A 19082-nucleotide genomic window follows, 5' to 3' on the forward strand; every position below is an offset into this window, starting at 1 on the left:
CAGGCGGGTAAAGGACAAAATCAGACTTTTGTTTATTAAAAAAATACTTTACAGGAAAAAAATTCTATGCATTCCGCAGGACTATTTTACAAAGAAATAGCTTAACAGCTTGATACTGGTGTACAGTCAGCTACCGACAGCGCGGGGGGGGCGCGGGGCCGCCCCCGCACACACGCGAATGTCAATAAATACACTAAGGCCGCACAAAGCAAACAGTCGTCCAGGCAATTGTACACGTCCTCTGGAGGCAGAGACCTTAGATAAATTAAAACCACAGAAAAAATAATCGTAGCTGCCAATCAAATCAAATTAAATCACGAAACAGCAATACAGGAGTCGGTATCTTTACATGTTGTACAGAGAAATCAGAAAGCGGGTGTTTGAATGCTCGGGGTGCCCTGGGCACTGCTCAGAGCCCACAGGAAGGGACAGAACGGGCTCTGGGGGAGAGGAAACGATTCCCCCACTCCCCTCAGCCAGCTCAAGGCTGCCCATGCTCAACACTCCTCGGGAACTGCAGAGTTCATCCCTCAGCTGATTCGCACCCCTAACCGGGGCGGTCACGCCCGATAAGAACTTGGGGAAAGCTCTGACAATTTGCCTTGTCCAGGGGAACTGAACTGTAACGTGCAGCAACGCACAGTAGAGCCTCTGTGAAAAGTGTCCCTTATGAATCCCCTGGGAACACGTTGTGGTGCTCCCCCTTCCTGGAAGAGAACGTGGCAGATACCTGCACCAAGCGACCTGGAGCTTGTCTAGAGGAGAGAGGAAACCAAAGCCAGCCAGTATTTCAGCTTTACACTGCATTTACTGGTCCATTTCTAGCACAGCTGAGCCACGTGCCTTTATCCCTGCGATGTTTTAGTCATCAGCACTTGATTTAAAGTCAAGTCTAAGCCTCAGTTCTGTTTCACAGACAGAGCACTTGGGCAGTGACAGCTGTCTCCAGCACAAAGCTGGAGTATTTTCTACCTGACACACATCACAGAGCAGATCCTCATAAATGGAGCATTGAGGATTTGCCGAAATGACCAGCAGCCTTCATATTTAGGAACTGTTCTGTATCTGCTTTCCACTGACAATAACAGAACATTAAGGTGTTGGAATGGACCTTAAAAATCACCCAGTCCAATCTCCCAACTCCCTGCCATGTGCAGGGACACCACCCACTGGGCCAGGCTGCTCAACCTGGCTTCGAAAACTTCCAGGGTTAGGGTATCCACAACCTCCCTGGGCAACCAGATCCTCACCACCTGTCAAATTTCTTCCTTATCTCTGAAATTCCTCCTCTTTTGATTTGTACCCATTGCCTCTTGTCCTGTCACTCAATTGCTGATGAACAGCCCCTCTCCAGCTTCCCTGTAGCCCCTGCAGAGCGTGGAAGGGGCCCTGAGGTGTCCACACTGAACAGCCCCAACTTCCTCAGCCTTAGAACAAGCCATCAAATGTTCCAGAGTTTGATCAGCTCATTAAGGAGCCCACTTTATGAAATCTTGGAGAAATTCAAATAGCAGAACAGGAGATATTCAGAAATATTTACTGGGTTTGTTCTGCTCAAACACTAAGTGGCCTGAACTCATTACTTCCTCTCTAAACTGCTCTAGCTCATGAAATATCAGAGTTCTACAGGTCTTGGGCTGGAAAACATTTGTATTTGTCCCACCAAGGCTTTGGTTCCAGGCAAATGAAGCAGTGGCTGGAGAATGAGCAGCTTCCCAAGCAATTCCTCTCACACTTTACATCCAGAGTTGAGATGGAATTTGAAAGCCTGCCAGTTTGGTTAAAGCACAGCAAAGCTGAGAATGGATTTAGTAAGAGATTCTCAAACAGCTTGTTCCTCTCTCCCTCAGTCTTTCAAAATAGGATAGCATCAGCAACATTCAGGTCATTCAAAGATACCTTTATTTATGTGCATTTAAATCTGACATTAGGTTTTAAGTTAGTAACTGAGCAGAGCACAGAGAGCATGATGCTATTGGTCATGTACCTCCATGCAAGAGGAAGTCAGAGCATTTTCCAGGAATTTCAGGCTGTTGTCACTGATGTCACTAAAGCTACAGCTTGGAAAGTAGCACAAACCACCCTAGTCTTCCTTCATCCATTTGAAAACATGCTATTAGAATTTACAAAGGACTTCCAAATGCATTCTCTCTTCATTCCATTCCAATTTTCCCAAGAAACAGACAGGTTGGTGCATGGGGGCTCTCACTGTTTATGCTGCCTCTGCAGGCTCGCTTGGCCCCTGCAGGTGTGACAGTTCCTGAGTGATCAGTGCTGGCTGCCAGGGAAGGGCCACCCTGGCTGGGCCAGGGAGCAGCACGGGAGAGGCGCAGAATGGGCACGTGGAAGACTCGCAGACTTGGTCAAAAGGAAAGAACACCCCTGGGGAATCTTTGAATGTGAAGGATGAAGTGAAACCACTATTGCCTGTGAGGAATTTTACTTTGCACAACCCTTAAAGCTATGAAATTCCTCTCAACATAAAAAGTGGAAAAAACCCACCAGAGAACTGACAGCTCGTTTCTGAGCCACACTGAGTCATCTAGAATTTCTGCTAAGATTAAATTACACCCCTGCATGAATCACATTACTTCTCATCATAAAAGCTTTCCATTCTAACACCTTATTTACACAGATTACTAAACGAGTCACTACCACTTCAATCTGTAAATTAGTTTTAAATTGAAATATTTCCTAGTCCTCATTTTTGTACCGAAGACAATACATACATACACATAAGGAGTAATACAGGTTCTAACTAATCACTGCAGTATCTTCTGAGGATTATTTCTCTATCAGTTTAAAATAGTGACCTCTACACTGAGGTGCTAATATGTATATAAAAGCCTACACAAACAATATTGCACAAAGTAAGATTTATAATAGAGTAACATATTTTAGAGACCCTTATAAAGAGAAGAGTAATAATTGATATTAAAAAGATGCATCCAGAACTAACACAGCATCTTTGCTTTTGTCTAGTCTAACATAGTGTTTCAAATCTTTCCTACCCCAGTGAGGATTAGAACAAATAGTTATCTGGAGACAGCTTAAGTTGCACCAAACCCCAACTTGTACTCTAAATGCGGGGAGGAGGGAGGGAGAGGGAAAAGGGACTTTTCCTTTTGATGACTGGAAAGGGCAGTAATAAATGGGGTGAGTGAAAGTCAAATACAGATTACACATTTACATCCAGAAACATTGAAAGATCGTTTAAAAACTGTTAATAGCTGACACTCTACACATTGAGCATGTGCTGCTGATTTTTCCACAGTAACTGGGCACCCAGGAGCTACACGTGGAAAAAGCAGTCCAACGCCAAAATACTTTTTATTGTGAAATACTAACACAGAACTTACACAGTAAGGCTGTCCTTATTCTAGGAAGTCTAGTATCAGCTCAATGATTATTATATTAAGTGCATCAGTACAAGGGAAAGTCCAATCCATTGGACACGTTACGACCCGATCAAACAAGCTGCCAAGTTGGTTAAGTATTTTAAAGCATTAAAGTGCTCAAAGATAGCAGTTTCCTCCACAAGACTACCGAGAGGTTCTCTAATTTTGACACTAGCATTTATCACGTTCAGGGAAGATGTATTTTGGAAGCAAAAACCCTCACACCAAACAACATAAGCAGTGCTGTGAGAAGTGTTAGGTCAGTAAGTCATTGCATTTCAACAGGAATCAGACACTTGCTTCAGTTCTTTTTACAGGTCACCCTTGTAGGAACTGTAAGAAACATCAATTTCTATAGCTTGTATATAAACCAACATGTCAAGAACAGACATACCAAAAATTCCACAAATCATCAAAAGTGCTGTGCTTTCTCTATTTTTTTCTTTTTCTTTTTTTCCTTTTTTTTTTTTTTTTACTTTTTTAAGCAATTAAAATGAGATGGGGAAGTCACTTTGCAAGTCTTCTACAAAAGCATCACTTTCTGGTGAAGATTAGAGATAAAGTAAAAGTAGGGAAATAACAGTGACCAATGGTGAGTTCAATCATTTCATGTTCCTGGAGGAATTTCAATCTGACTTTGAGAAGATATTCAACATCTCTTCAGTTAAACAGAAAGAAGTGGTAGACCACTGTTACAGGTTGTACTAAGGGGTTAAAATACAACTTGAATTTTGCATAATCTGTGTAAAAAAGATATGCTTGACATTTTGGAATGTCACCTTTCTTTATAGAATTATAGGCAAGATTTCTCCAATAAAACATAAGCCAGTTATAAAACTATAACTTCACATCAAAATTTTAAAAAGTTGTTTAAAAAATGTTTGAATATATACATATCACACAGAAGAGCCTGCATGATCCTGTGGATTGTGTTGCTGATCAGACTCTGTTTTAAAACCTGTAAGGGGCTGGGCCACCTGATCTGGTTGCACAAGTCCTGATATTGAAGAAACAGAGGAGGAGAGCACCCCTGGGGTAAGCTGAATTTCTATACCTGGTTCTTCAGACTCTATCTTTACACTCACACCTTGGGGTTCACCTTCTGCCTCTAGGTTTCCAGGAACATCACTGCTCAGGCTTGAATTGCTTTCTGCTTTTGGAGAAGTCTCCCCCATGGGGTGATACTGTTTGAGTCTGATGTGCCAGGCTAAGCTGCAGACTGCTGACACTGTTTTGAACTGATGAATGACATTTCTAGGGATGAAGTAGATGTCATTGTCACACAACTGAATCCTAGCATAGCGAATGCCTTCCCGTCTCATTTGGTTTAGTTTGGCTTCATCCACCCATTGAACACACTGGGAGAAGGAGAGATGGGAAAGTTAGTGATAAACTCTTCAAACAATTCAGCATCTTCCTGTTTTCAAGTTAATTCATGTCCAAATCAGAATGTTTCTGTTTCATGGGTAAAACTTCAAATTCAAATGAGAACTAGACTTTTAATATACAGTTTCTCAGATATGCACATCTTTAGAGGAGAATTAAGAGGTTTCTATAGTTATAGTTAAAAACTACAAAAATGGGCTGCATTATTTGGGCTGACAGGACTGAGTTTAGATGCTTCCATAGCCTAAGACATCAGACATTAGAAAAATCAGGAACAGGCACACATGGCTCAATCAACAGATTGTTTCTACAGCACACCCTGGGATCCACAGCATGAACCCCAGCTCAGGGGAAAGGAAAAGATCCCTTCCAACTGAGCTATTTTATCCTGAACTGAGAGAATTATGGGAACTGATGGGATACAAAAGGGCTGACTTTAGGGAGAAGCTGGGATCTGTCAGAAACTCCTCCCAAAACATCAGGAATGAGCTGTCACGAGGGCAGATTTGATACCTGTGACACTGGAGGTTCATGCAGGTCCAGCTGAAGTCTCTGCACAACATCAGTGAAGTCTTCAGCATGAAAACAAACCACATCTTTGGTTATACGAGGCTGGTCACTCCTAGAAAAAAATGAGAATTCCACGAATTTTTAAAGTTTTTGAGTTACAGAGCATTACAGCTCTTCCCAGCAGAAAGCTTCATTGAACCAATGACCTGCTTCAGTGCACAAAGTCTCAACACTTCTCAATAGTGTATTATTTTGAAAAACAGGGATAATTCATAGATTTCTCTTTTTTGTTTCTCCACGCTTGCTCCATCACAAAAGAAATGATGTTTGCATGGGCAATATACTGAAAAGCCTGTGAACCAGGTTCAAACTGCCACTATGAAAGTTCTCTGTGTTCCAGGAACCACAATTTGCCTCAATTCTTCCATTCTAAAATTGGACAGAATAATTCTGCATTAAGGGAAAAATGTAAAATTATAAAGTAACACTGAAGTTGAACCTGTGAGGAGTTTTATTCAACAGCAGAGTATACGAAATACTGGCATCTTTTAGTCTAATGATATCACTAATGATGCTATCCAATTTCTACTGTAATTTCTAACTATTAAAATGATGCAAATCCAGTTTCTCTGCAAGGTCAACAGCAATATCCTGGGTGCATAACCTGAGAAAGCACCGCAGCTGTGAAGCTAATTGCACTGAACTCTCAGACTGCAGTTACAAAAGCTAGAATTAACATACGTGCTCAGGAAAAGAATAATCAAGGATGATGGTCCAAGTTTAAGGCTTTTGTACATCACTAAAATATTCTGCAAGCTGCTACTACAAATTTTTTACTGCCTCTAGATGGAAAAATAGGAGGTGCGCAGCTTGAGGTTTTCAGCTCTATGCAGCTTTTGAATCACAGAATCACACAATGAACTTGGTTGGAAAAGACCTTTAAGATTATCTCATCCAACCTATGGCCTAACACCTCTTCATCAACTAAACCATAGCACTGAGTGCCACATCCTGGCTTTATTTTTAAACACATCCAATGAGTCCACCACCTCCCTGGGCAGATGATTCCAGTGATTGTCTCATTATAGGGTTTAAACTGTTTCTGATTAGGTTTGTTTTGCAAGGAATTATTTTTTTTTTAAAAGAATAGCTGCATTCCAGCAGCACTTACCATTCCCCAAACTGCACAGCCTTGAGCACCCCGACAGCAGCTGTGCTCTGCCAGTCAAAGCCCTGCCCCACATGGTCAGCGTGAGCTCTGGTCCTGTCCTCAAACAGGACCTCACGGGGCTCGCTGGTCCGAGGTAGGTACTGCAGGTTCTTGATCTCGTTCATGGACCTGCAATGGGATAAAAACACACTAAAAATGTCCCTGTTGCTCAAAAATTAACATTTGTACTAAAATAATCTTGAAATAGTGGGTGCTGCAGGATTCCAAGGAACAAAGCATTTCCTTGATTTTTTTCTAGGTGTTTATTTGGTGAAAGATTGAAACAGAAGTAGCAAAGTACAATTCAGCTTATGAGATCAAACTTCCCAAAACAAATCAAATCACATAATTTTTGTGTTCGCTTGTGCTGAAAGACTTCCTCCAAGAATGTATTGGTATTTGAAATAGAGTTATCCTACAGAACCTGAGCTTCAAGTATTTGGGAGTACATCCAAAAATTCTTGAAATGACAATTAAAATATGCTTTCAAATTTCCTGAAATTTGTCTTAGAGCACTCTTTCAGGGACAGAAAGCAAGCACACACAATAATTCCTGAGCAGGCAGGCAGTGTTACAAGTGCTTTAGCACTGACTGCACTCTGATGCAGCACAAGCAGTAGAAGGATCTCTGCTGTTTTACAGCATTCCACCTGCTCTCACCACCAAATTGGTCGTTCACACAGAAATAAGACTAATTAAGCCTCCTGAAGGATAATAAAAGGAGGTTTTAATCTTAAAGCACTGATCTAGGATATGTGAGAAGTACTGAAAGAAGTTGTGAAATAAAATACCCATCACAGGTAACGTTTGCTTTGTCTGCTGAGCCAATTTGAAACAAAGTGAAAGTGAAACTTAAATCTGAATTAGTCCTCTGAAAAGCCAGTTGCACATCAATCACTTTGCTTTTGTTCTCAAATCTGACACAGACTTAACTGCAATGTTTTTCCTCAAGTACAAAAGGAAACCCAAACTGTACCGGCGCCGTTTGAAGGGTGATTTTGGCATATCAGCTGTGGGGATCATCTGCTCTCCCGGCCTCACCCACATGATGGGTCCATCATCACTCTGGGACCTGCACTGAAGTCTGAGACTGGAAAGAGTCCCCCAGGGCAAAGTCATCTAAAAGAAAATAGGAACAGAACAACCCACAAAACACACATAACACAAAACACTGGGTAAGATAGAAAAATTAAATGATGCCTTTGGTAAAACTGGTTCATATCTGCTGTCAGAAGAATTGCATAGAAACTAAGTAAGTTTGAGGAGAAAAAGATATTCCAAGCTAATTTTGTCAAGCATAGTTTTTAGGGAAGTAGAAGTGCATATAACAAACTTGATTTTTTTTTTTTTAATTAGCCACCTTATTCCTTGCCTTTGGACACAGGAAAGAATGAACCTCAGTAGCCCAAATAAGCACACCAATAAAGAAAATACCTTACAGTTTCTAATTACTTGGAAATCTAACAATTGCTTAAATATCTACAGTGCTCTGATCACAAGTTGCTGCTTACTCTAAGAAATGGAGATTCTTCCAACATATCTAGGAATTCTGGGAAGTAGTCCCCAACTTCTTCATCCACTGCTCCCACCAGGCTGATCTGGCGCATGGGTCCTGCTCTGTAGGTGCCACAGCAGTACGTCCGATTGACCTGAAGGCCAGACAGGAGACACAACACCACCACAGCTTTAGTTCTCTCACAGGAGATTAAAACTAACTAATCTAACACAGCTGGGATCAATCTTGGATTCATCTACACCTGTTTCAGCAGCTGTGCCTTTAAGAATACGCACAGGGACTGTTTAGAACAGAAGGGAAAGAAAGGACTCCTGCTTGTACACCTGACAGGAAATCCTTCTGAAGTTTGAATAACAGCAAGTGAATATTTGACTAATTCAGGAACAATTCAACACTTCCAGGCTGACTTGAGAAAACAGCCACACAAGGTTTCATTGTGACTCAGTCTTTCTCCAGCAAGCTTCAACTCTCCACTAGTTTGTGCAGTTGGACTGTTGCTTCTACATTTCAAACCGGATGCTCCTGGGACATTCCTCATTTCAGCCCTGTCCCTGAGGTCCTCCCCCTGGGACTGCAGTGAAAAACCTCAGTGTCCTTCCTGCAGTGGTTCTGGTGGTGCTATTATAGTATACACAGAACACTGGGCAAAAAGCAGAGGAAATGAGAGGTTTAACTGGAAAGCCAGTGCTCACGGAGAAGAATTTTAGGATAACCATTTGCAGCAAAGCCTACTGTCAGTGCTGGGGCCAGAAACACTTTAATCTCAAACTCACGGACATCCTCTAGAACACAGACTGTCCCACCTTCCAGGGCATCTGGAAACTTTTCTTGCCAATTTCCTGTTCCCAGAGGGGAGCCATGGGCAAACTCCAGTGTTCTGTAGCCTCATCCTATGGACTGCAGCTGGAAGATGCCACTGCCCACAGAGGAGGTTCTGTGTAGACAGCACAGCTAAATGACACTATAGAGCACAAGCTCTATACAGCACAAGTCTGTTTTGCACACTCAATTGTGTCTGAGCCCCAGCCTTCAGTGCTCTAAAAAACTCCAGCTGTTCTCCATGACTGAGTGGTGGGACAGTACAGACAATTACTGGTAAATCTTCAGTTTAACAGTCATGTTCACACAGTGTGATGCACTTTTTAACTCCACTTATAGATACATGGGTGGAGCAGCTTAGCTTTTAGTTTCAGTTTTGCATGTTTAGCCAGCAAACCAGATGTCATTAAACTAGTCCATGGAGTTGTTAAAGGTAAATTAGGAGAGACTAATAAAGGAAGAATAGAATTACTGCTGCAATTTTATCCTCCAGCAGAAGCCATAGATATTTCACTTCTTAATTGCAGGAGTTTAGCTCACTCTATTTGCTGAATGCAGTTCAGAGCAGGAGCACTGGAACACCTCAGCAATATTTTAGTTCTGTGCACCTACAGACAAACTGAGGACTGAAGGGCCCTGGTCCTTCTCCAGTGAAGCTTAACTGCCTGGCACCGTTTATGTAAGTGGAGACAGACTCTTTCCAGATGAGTTCTGTGCTACTGAAACCACCTGGTGAGAGTCACTGGTATTTCACAGGTGTTGGCATGAGTTAAAATAAATTAGAATTCCATAAGCAGTTTCTCCTTGTAATGTTTTCAATGGAAATGAAAAATGAGAAGTTTTAACTATTTATTTTTAATGCACTGGAACAATGAAAAAATAATCAAGAACTCAGGAATTACACAGGAAAGAGTATAAATACTTTAGGGAAACATTGGATTTCAATGCTTTGTTAGTTTTTAATAGAAATTAACGGAATATAACAGACTTGAGGATTAAACCTAGGACATATTTACACCGAAAACATGTACCAACCCACAGCAATCCCCAGCAGGCTATACTATTCATCTCAAGCACCTCAATCACAGGGGATGTAGCCTGTTTATGGCTAGTTTAATATGCCATAAAAAAACCTCCACAGTTTTTTTAAAACTGCTTCTCTCTCATTGTTAATTCCTTCTAAGCAGCAAACACCAACACCACCAGTTAGGCCAGTAGTCCAAGAATATGATGTAATGAACATCTGAAAGAACAGGCACCTTGCTCTCACTTTACAGCTGGGTGGTTTTAGTGTCCCATGAGCAAGCACCCTCCTGGCTGTACTGCAAACTCTTTGGCCTTGCATTCACCAGGTGCTCCAGATCCCCTCTGAGCTCTATTCACTCCACAGCCACCTGCCTGCACCCCTCATTGCAGGAAGAAAGCTGAGGTGATGAAATAGCTGAAGTCACTTTGTTATGTCCACTAGGATCTCTCTCAGTGTTTTTTATTTTTGTTTAAAGTTCAGCTCTTGTTTAGGAACTTAGGAACTTGGGGTCACTCCACTTCATACGACTGCCAGAAGTCAGTAACTTATTACCGCAGCACCTCCCTTGCTATAATTTGTTCCCTGTGCTGCTTTAAAAGCAGCAGTGGATCACAAGCAGTCACTGCTACTGTTTTTATTGTTGCAAAAAGGCAATGGGGCCAGTAAGACCACTCAGGCAGCCTGTGCCCTTTCAAATGCCACCCAGCCATCACTGCCATGCGTACCCCCCACACTGACAGTGAGATGGGCACGTTTAAAATTAGCTCTTGAGTGCTCATGGAGACATTTTCTCTCAGCTGCACCTTGTGCCTATCAGTGTTTCCCACACTTGGGTGAGAACAGAAGCAGGCTGAGGCAGTGTTTCCTGTCAGAGGCACAGAGCTGGTGTTTATTTGCATGCTCCTGAGCCACCCCAGCCCCACCACTGGTTAAGTGAGCAGCACAGGGTGAGAAGAGGACACACGGATGAGGCATCAGCTGGAGACAAATGAAATTAAGTCTCAGAAGTTTCTCTCCAGTTGCAAGAAAAGGATGAATCAGTTGACAGCAACAGTATTTCAGTATGCCAAGTCAGCTATAAAACCAACCACACAAACGCTTGGCTACAAGGAAGAAAGCAAGAGCAGAAGGCTGATTCCTGCTGAAGGACATGCCAGCACAGAAAGGGTGACATGTTTGACTAAAATCTGACATCATGCAGGATCACTGGGCATTGGTTGTATGGCTTTAGTGACAAACCAAATTAAGTTTGCAATTCAGATGCACAATTTCTCCACTTAATACTTTAGTAGCTACTGCAAAAAAAAGAAATTACCCTTCCAGAATCAGAGAAGTTCACATGGGTCAGACAACCAAGCTGTGATGTGGTTAATGACCCAAAGCTGTCAGGGGCAGAGTAACCTGTTCTGAGCAACAGGAGTAAGAAAACTTACCCAGTTATCACCTGTTGGCTGCTTCTCCCACCTTCTTCCCAGAAGAAACAGCAGCTTATGGAAAACCTACTTCCCCAATTCTCTTTCCTGGCCTCTTCCCAGAACCCCCACACACCCTCTGTGACAGCCTAACTGTTCTTTGGATCACAGAGAGAATTCATCAGGCAGAGAATTGATCAGTTGGGAAAAAAAGAAGTGTTTTTTAAACTCTAAACATATTCTCATTCACTGAGTAGAAGCAATTGTACTGAAACAAGCGATAAGGAAAATAAGAGTTCATTCCAGCTGCACCACAAAGAGTTTCCATATTAGTGTGCCCTTATGTGAGGAAAGCTTACTGCTCAGTGATTTGAGTCTTGAAAGCTCTCAGACCAAGTGCACAGCTCCACACTAAAGGTGAGCTGCAGTACTTCAGTGTTAGAACCCATGAGTGCCAATGTGAGCAAAGAACCCACAGGACATTAAAGCTGAATTATTTTAAGATACTGAAACCAAACACTTATGTAACAAATACATATTGGAGTGCTTTGCTATAAACTCACTGCACTGAGAACGAAGGAATTCACCTTGCAAAGCAGTTAATTATCACTAGATTTACCAAGTCCTTTAGATTAAAGTCCATATTTTGAATACTGCAATTCAGTTTCACTAAAAACACAAAACAGCTGAATGTCATGCAAGCCAAAGATCACATTAACGTGCAGTTTACAGAACAAATTTAGATTTCTTGACACTGAATCTTCAGGATTCAAGACTCCCTAATGCTCCAGACCCCCTCAGCACAGGTCTGTGCAGCAAACAAACTCATGCACAGAGAACAAACCTAGAACAGAGGCAACTTAATTATAAGTAATCAGTGTTACAGCATACAATAGTGCAACATGTTTAATCTGCAAACGCACAACTATGAAGTGCTTCTGCACTGTACAGTTCTTGTACAGAAGAGTGAAAAGTGAAGCTTGTCCAATCTGTTCATCCCTCACCAGATCTGCCAAGGAACACCAGCCCAACAGCCAGGTTCATCACTCAGGCCCTTGAGCAGGGCATTGCAGCCTTCTCCATTCCAAGACAAGCCAGCCTGCGAAACTTGGGTGAATCCACTAGCAATTCCAATGTTTCCTTCAGCTTTTCCATCACCTGTATTCTCTGGAGAGCCCTGCTCCAGCTGCCTGTGATAGCTCCCCTGCTCTGTTTGCTCAGGGAGAAGTGCACTAACACACTTCAGCCAGAGAGGATTAACCAGGTCATGCTGGAGCTGGGTTTAGAGAAGTGGTTTAGACCAACTGAACCTTATGTCATGACTCAATCAAGTTTAGATAGTACTTAAAATAGAATTAATTGAAGTACTAGGAGACTATAAACCAGCAAAGCCTCTTATTTATTACATTCCTCACGTGTATTTATAGTGCCAGTATTTGTGTTCACAGGACATTCACTGAGAAAAAATGCAATTGTTAAACATTCCAGAGGCTCTGTTTAGCCATTTCAGGGGTCATCACATATACTCAAGCCAGAATGCAATCAGGACACTAAAGAACACAGATAAATCCCTAATACAGAAGACTTTAAAGCATGATCTGTGGACACATCTGCAGCACACAGGTGTGTGCTGTGCAGAAGTGCTATTGCCCGCAGCAGTGGTTCAGAGACTTTTTGGGGTACTCTGCACCCAGACACAGCATAACTAATTACTTAAATCAAGAAACAGAAGCTGGTTGAAGTAAGCGCTGCAGCAGAAAATCACTGTCAAACAAAAAGCCAAGTGTCAGAATTATTCATTTAATGCTATTCAGAGACTCCACAGCAACCAAGCAGTAATTTTCTGTAAAGGAGTAATTGTTTTTCCAATGCAAATCTTGTTTATAAGCATTTGGTAAACCCTGCAGAGACCCAAATAGCCCATCAACAAGCACTGACACTCCAAAGTCTATTGTTAATGCTGTGTTCCTATCCTACTGAACTGAACACCGCTACACTTTCAGATTTATCCTCCCAACAGGTGAACTAGTAAAAATGTAATTAATGTCTCAACTAAAGACCTTAAAGGTAATCAATCGTTTGGATCCATTTTCAGACTAAACAGAAAGAAGCTTTATTCCATCAAAAAGAAATTTATCTAAGCTGTAAGCTTGTGGTATACTCATAGATACTTCTGAGCTTGATCACAAGACTAAAATGCCAGAGATTTTCAGATAGGAATCTTAAAATTAGCTCAGTTTTTACTGTTGCATCCATTTAAGTTACATGGAGATACAGTTTCAGAATTTAGTTTCAGCGTAACATGGAAACAAAGGGAGTAAATAAAATGAAACTCCTTTTCCAAGGCAATATAAAAGATACTCTAACAACCTTCAAGTTAGAAAGTTTAAGCAGGATAAGGCATTGAGGGAATTAAGATAATAAAAACCTTGTGAAACAGATATACTGAAACGTGAAAAGTAACATCATTGCAAATAACCCCCAAACTCCAAGACCCTGAAAACAAACCCCAGCTCTACTGACTTGAAAAGAAGCACTAGCATTTGCAGTCCATGTAACTCCTGACAAAGACTTGGCTGTTGTTTTGAACAATCTCAGTGTTTTCCCAAGTTTAGAAGAAAAATATGCTCAATGCAGATCTCTCCGCAGGTCACAGGTAGCAGTGTCTGAGGCATGATTCACTAGCTACCTGGGAGCACAGAAAAGCTTTACGCAGATGCAGGAATAGACAGCACAGTAGTGTAGCCCTAACATCACTTTTCTTCATCTTCATTAGAAAATAAATTTGTGACTTTGCGTATTTTAAAGCATATCTGCTCTGGGTTACTGAGATTAATCAACTCTAGGTATTGTGCAACATTTATGCTTTTGAATAGTTCTTACCTGAGAGTGAAAATTTGAAATTGTTGTTGTTTCAATGTCCTTCTTGCCCAAAATTTCCATTTTCACTGGAGTATTTGGAAAGTTAAAAGCAAAGTAATCCAGGAAGTCTGGTAAATAGGCAGCTGCTCCGTGCACTATGGCTAAGGCATAGTATGCTGCATTTTTATCATTTTCACTGAATGACAATGCAAGAAACTCTTCTGCAAATCTCTCCATCTCCACTGGAGACAAAAATGAGAGTTCATCCATGTAAGCGTGCAGGACCAGGGCACCTCCATTGGACTGATGCTCCTCGTGAATGAAGTTACTGAATTTAGTGCCAGTCTTCAGGAAGCTGCTGCGGACAGAGTGCTCCTGGTGTGTCACAAAGGGGGTTTGTACTCCCTGGGGTATCCGGTATTCCTGCATGCCCAAGTTCAGCCTGCACAGCTGCTCATCCTTCAGGTACCTGAAGGATTCCTTGTTCATTTCCAGGTTGTCACACTGTCCTTGAGACAGAGTCTCCTTGTCAATGCGAGTGAGCCCAGCACACACAGTCTGCACCTCTTTGTTGTACATCTTCAGACGTTTTCCCCTCACATCTTCCCGGTGTTTCTTTTTCTTTTTTTTCTTTATTTTCTTCATAATAAGACTGTCAGCTCGCTGGGTTTTGCCATTTTCATCTGGAGTTTCTGGTAACAACAATAAAGAGAAGATTAGAGTTCTGCAGTTGCAGCATATTCACCCCAAAAGAATTCAGGCCTCTCACTTGCTGAAGGGATCTACTCCCAGGGAGACTGACCAATCTTAAAACACTTTTAAAGATTAACAAAAGCATTTTTGGTTGTATAATTCAGTCAAAAGTCAGGCTATCTATAGTTATACAAATAAAGCCTTGAGTTAAGGAAAACTTCCAAAATTCTAGCTTAATATTTAGAAATACTTCAATTTAAACAGATTTATGAGAATACCTTTAAAAGGAGTCTGTATTTCAGAACATCTATAATTAAACACATTAATAACTTCTGACATTTAAGGCAGTGCCATACAGGGAAAGAGGATAAACAAGTATGTGTAACATTTAAACATTAAGACTTTCATTACAGAACACTTCCCTGCTTTTAGACAGGTGATACAGAAGCAAACAGAGTAGCACTGAAGAGCTACAAGCTTTACTTACATTTAGAGGTAAAAACACTTAAGTAAATCTTAGTTTGCTGATCTCTTAAAATTAAAGGACCCAAATCATCACATCAACAGATTCAGTCTTATAGTTAACGATTCAGTTGAGAGAAAGAAATTAAGAGCCTGTTTTAGTTGTTCCACCTTTTTTTGAGGTTAATCAACCTCCAAAATGCTGAGAGATAAAATGTAAAGGAGTAGTTCTGTCAGGCAAAACGGAACAGTTTAAGTTCTTATTTCAAGAATAAAAACTAATTTAAATAATGTTTAGCAAGGGACAAAGGTAATTAGAAAAATTGATGCTCCAGCTGTTAAAAACTCAAATTGCCAAGACAAGATTTTAACGTGCCTGAATCAAAGAACTATTTCATCCAACAATGCCCATAAATCTCCTGGAGATGTGTTAGCAGGATAGCCATGGGGATGAGCACAACCTACAGCTGAAGGCGACACCTGACCAAAGATGCAGTAACTAAAGTTTTACCGTTTCCCCTCAGCACAGGGCTTCGTCCTAATACAATTTCCTTTCTTTGGCTACACACTGGTATTCCCTCTTTATTCTCTTAGAGCACTTAAGTTAAAGAAAAAAATACATGTTACACTGTTTTATGAGGAAAGGTGTAGTGATAAACACAGGCAGCTCCAGGTTCTTTAGTGTAACCAGTGTTTAACTGGATCATTACTGGTTTGGTCTTGGAGCTCCTTACTGGAGAGGGTTGACCTTCATAACAGCCTGGAGTAAGGAACAGAGTTACTCATGAAGCAAAGAAAGAGCCGATTGCTTAATCCTCACTTTGTACAATAGTCTTAGGACCTGAAATTCAAGTTTTCACTCTGCTGCTGCAGCCCTTGCAAACAGTAAAGGCCCTGATCTTTCTATTTCAGAGAAACCAGGAAAAGCAGGGTGGTATCTCTTGTTCCAGGAAGTCAACTGAAACGGTTCTTGGAATGAGGTTTTCTGCAAGACTCAGATGTGAGGGGTGCATGGTTTGCTCAGTCACTGGGCTCTCAAGCACAGACACTGCTTTACTCACTAACTGAACATGCAATTCACACACCAGGTATTTGTCCTGGTGAGACCAGAGATCCCAAGCTGAAACTAAAAAAGAATTTCATGCCCCACTGAGGTGTTGGAAATACTTTCCTATGCACGTTTCTAAGAACATTTGGTTGTTAAAGGTCTCTTATTTTAAGCATTTCTGATTCTAGGTATATTTCTAAAACCTCACACATTTTAATTCAAAGTATCTTCCTGCCATATCCTAATAACAGACAGAGGAATCCTTGCATTTGGGAGCTTCCAGTGAACACTTGTCTGTTTTCTGGATAAAAGCTATCCTGGCTGCTGCTGGATACACTCAACACAGCAGAGCCCCACTATTACAGTGAGTAACTACTGTATTCAGTGAAGCTAAACATATACGGCATAATAATGCCTTGCAATCTTGAAGGAAATATTGTTTTAATTATTTCTTTAAATAAACAGAAAGCCTCCAGCACCTCAAACACAAAAAAGCTGTGAATAGGTCACTAAACTATGGGCTCAGTAGTGAGGCATAGTGACAGCAATGCCAATAACTCAGCTACTCTAAAATGATCAGACATCCCACAAGAGAACCAGAACCATTATTAAACCGCAAAAACAGTGGGGGTGGTCACTGTCACCTGGGGCCACATATAGGTAATTTAATTTGACTATAGATCAAAATAAAAACTGATATTCAGGAAAAGAAATACAGCCCCATCCCTAAAGGCACTACCTCTACAGCTGCAGACAGGCAGTGCTCAGATGAGCAAACAGCATTCCCTTGCAAATCTGGAATTCTGATGCTCATTTTCACACTGTTTAAGCTTTCATTAAGAGGCCTAATTTAATTCTGGGTTAGAACTGACACAGTGACACTCCATTCTACAAAGTTATACTGCTCCAAACTTTTGCTTGATAAACACTGCTAAAACCACACAGGTTAACAACGAGGAGCTTTTATAATCATTATTCAAGCACAGTGGTGTGGAAGCATTAACCAGTGGAGAAAAGCCTCTCCCAGTAATAGTGCTGTCTGTTCTTAAGACAGTCCTATCTAGAGTTTACTCTACAGACACTTGATTTCTGTAAGCAAGTGCATCTTTGGTTTTGTTGGCACAAAACCTGCCCATACACTCCTCAAATATAATTCACCACATTATATTTTTAATTACAGCAGCTTTTGCAGTTATTTTTTATCTATTTTGCTCTCTCCAAGAAGATTTTTACTATAACAAATCTCTGAGCAGAACTGAAACAATCACTCTGTACTGTTAAAAAAAAATAAACAAAGCCACACACAGCACACACCAAAATCCAGAGATATTTTGGCATTTCAATGAAAGAAAACACAGAATAATTTGGATCGGAAGGGACCTCTAGAGACTGGCAAGGCAGGGTCACCTGGAGCAGGTGACACAGGTTTGGAATATCTCCAAGGACCTCCCTGGGCACCTGTTCCAGTGCTCTGCCACCCTTCATTGAAAGAAATTCTTCCTAATGTTGAGGAGGAACTTCTTGTGTTTTAGTTTATGGTTATTCTGCCTTGTCCTGTTGCTGGGCACCCCTGAAAAGAATCTGGCACCATCCTCTCACACCCGCCTTGGAAATATTTGTATGGAATCATGAGATCCCTTCTCAGGACACTTATTAAAATCAACAGTTAAAAAAAAAAAAAAAAAAAAAAAAAAATAAAAATAAAAAAAAACAAAAAAAGCAAACCAGCAGCTCCTCACACGTTAATGCAAACACAGAGGGCAGAAACCTTCATTCCCACAGCACTTGCACGCTGAACCTACGATGAGGACGATTCTGACAGCAGCAGCAGCGCACCCACCCCGCGCTCCGTCCCCGGGCCAGTACCGCCGTGCCCGCTACGACACGGCCGGACCAGGGCCGCCGAGCCCGCTGCGCTGCCGCCGCCCTCCACAGGTGCTCCCGGGGCTCCCGGCGCGGCGCCGCTGCCGCCCGGCCGAGCCCGCCAGGGGCACCCGCCGGACCCGCGCCCCTCGCGCCCCCCGTCGCTCACCTCGCTGGCTGGGCCGCCCCGCCGCGCCGTCCGCGGGGCTGCCGCGCCTCGCCTTGTGGCCAGTGGGCTCGGCGTGGTGCCGGTGGTGGTGTCGGCGCTCCCCGGGCGGCGGGAGGCTGAGCGGGGAGAACGTGAACAGTCCCGCAGCAGCGGGGAGGGCGGGCGGGGGCAGCGGCTCAGCCGGGCCGGGCCCCGCCAGCATCGGCTGGCTCGGCCGGGCCCGCTTGGCGGCCGGCGGTTCGCCGGCTGCCGCCCGCCGGCGGCGAGGCCCGCGGGGCCGGGCGGGCCGGTCCGCTGAGGGCGGCGGCGGCTCCTCCGGGGCCCGCGGCACCGCGGCGACCTGCGCGGCCATTTCAGGGGCTCCCTCACACACATTTAAATGGCCCGAGCGCCGGGCGCCGCCACGCACGCGCAGCCGCGGGGCACCATGGGACGTGTAGTTCGGGGGCGGGGGGCGCGTGCGCGCGGCGCAGGTCACGTGAGCGGCGGGGGGTGGGCGGGAAAGCGCTGAGGGGGCGCGGGCCCGGGGAGTGGAGACGGGTGAAAAAACTTTTGCTTTAGTGATGTTTGTCGCTTGTTCTTAAGTACTTCATCCATTAAACACCGACCGCAGTATGCTGCGGACGCTATCCCCCTGAGGCAGATGATGTGGAGCTGTTGGAGAGAGCCTAAGGAGGCCATCCCTGCCCATGGCAGTGGGATGGAGT

The 19082-nt window shown here is 42.9% G+C and overlaps 1 protein-coding gene across 1 annotated transcript; it reads right to left on the bottom strand.

The window, feature by feature from the left end:
* Positions 1 to 8: 8 nt before the first annotated feature.
* RSBN1 (round spermatid basic protein 1) lies at positions 9 to 18727 on the bottom strand. Its single transcript, XM_086862211.1, has 7 exons — positions 18376 to 18727; positions 14162 to 14832; positions 8016 to 8153; positions 7481 to 7623; positions 6466 to 6633; positions 5298 to 5406; positions 9 to 4756 (listed from the first exon to the last, which is right to left on the bottom strand). Exons 1-7 carry the CDS (start codon positions 18725 to 18727, stop codon positions 4295 to 4297), a joined length of 2043 nt encoding a protein of 680 aa, XP_086718337.1. The 3' UTR covers positions 9 to 4294.
* Between the last annotated feature and the right edge of the window lie 355 nt (positions 18728 to 19082).

Source organism: Cyanistes caeruleus, chromosome 24 (assembly GCF_971803275.1).
Source record: "Cyanistes caeruleus chromosome 24, bCyaCae1.hap1.1, whole genome shotgun sequence".
Classification (NCBI taxonomy): Eukaryota; Metazoa; Chordata; class Aves; order Passeriformes; family Paridae; genus Cyanistes; species Cyanistes caeruleus.

Coding starts and splice junctions, on each gene's coding strand:
- RSBN1 (XM_086862211.1), bottom strand. CDS start 18,727: ATGGCCGCGCAGGTCGCCGCGGTGCCGCGGGCCCCGGAGGAGCCGCCG. Junction 14,833..18,375: donor GGGGCGGCCCAGCCAGCGAG/GTGAGCGACGGG, acceptor TGTTGTTACCAG/AAACTCCAGATGAAAATGGC. Junction 6,634..7,480: donor TCACCCTTCAAACGGCGCCG/GTACAGTTTGGG, acceptor ATCCCATTGCAG/GTCCATGAACGAGATCAAGA.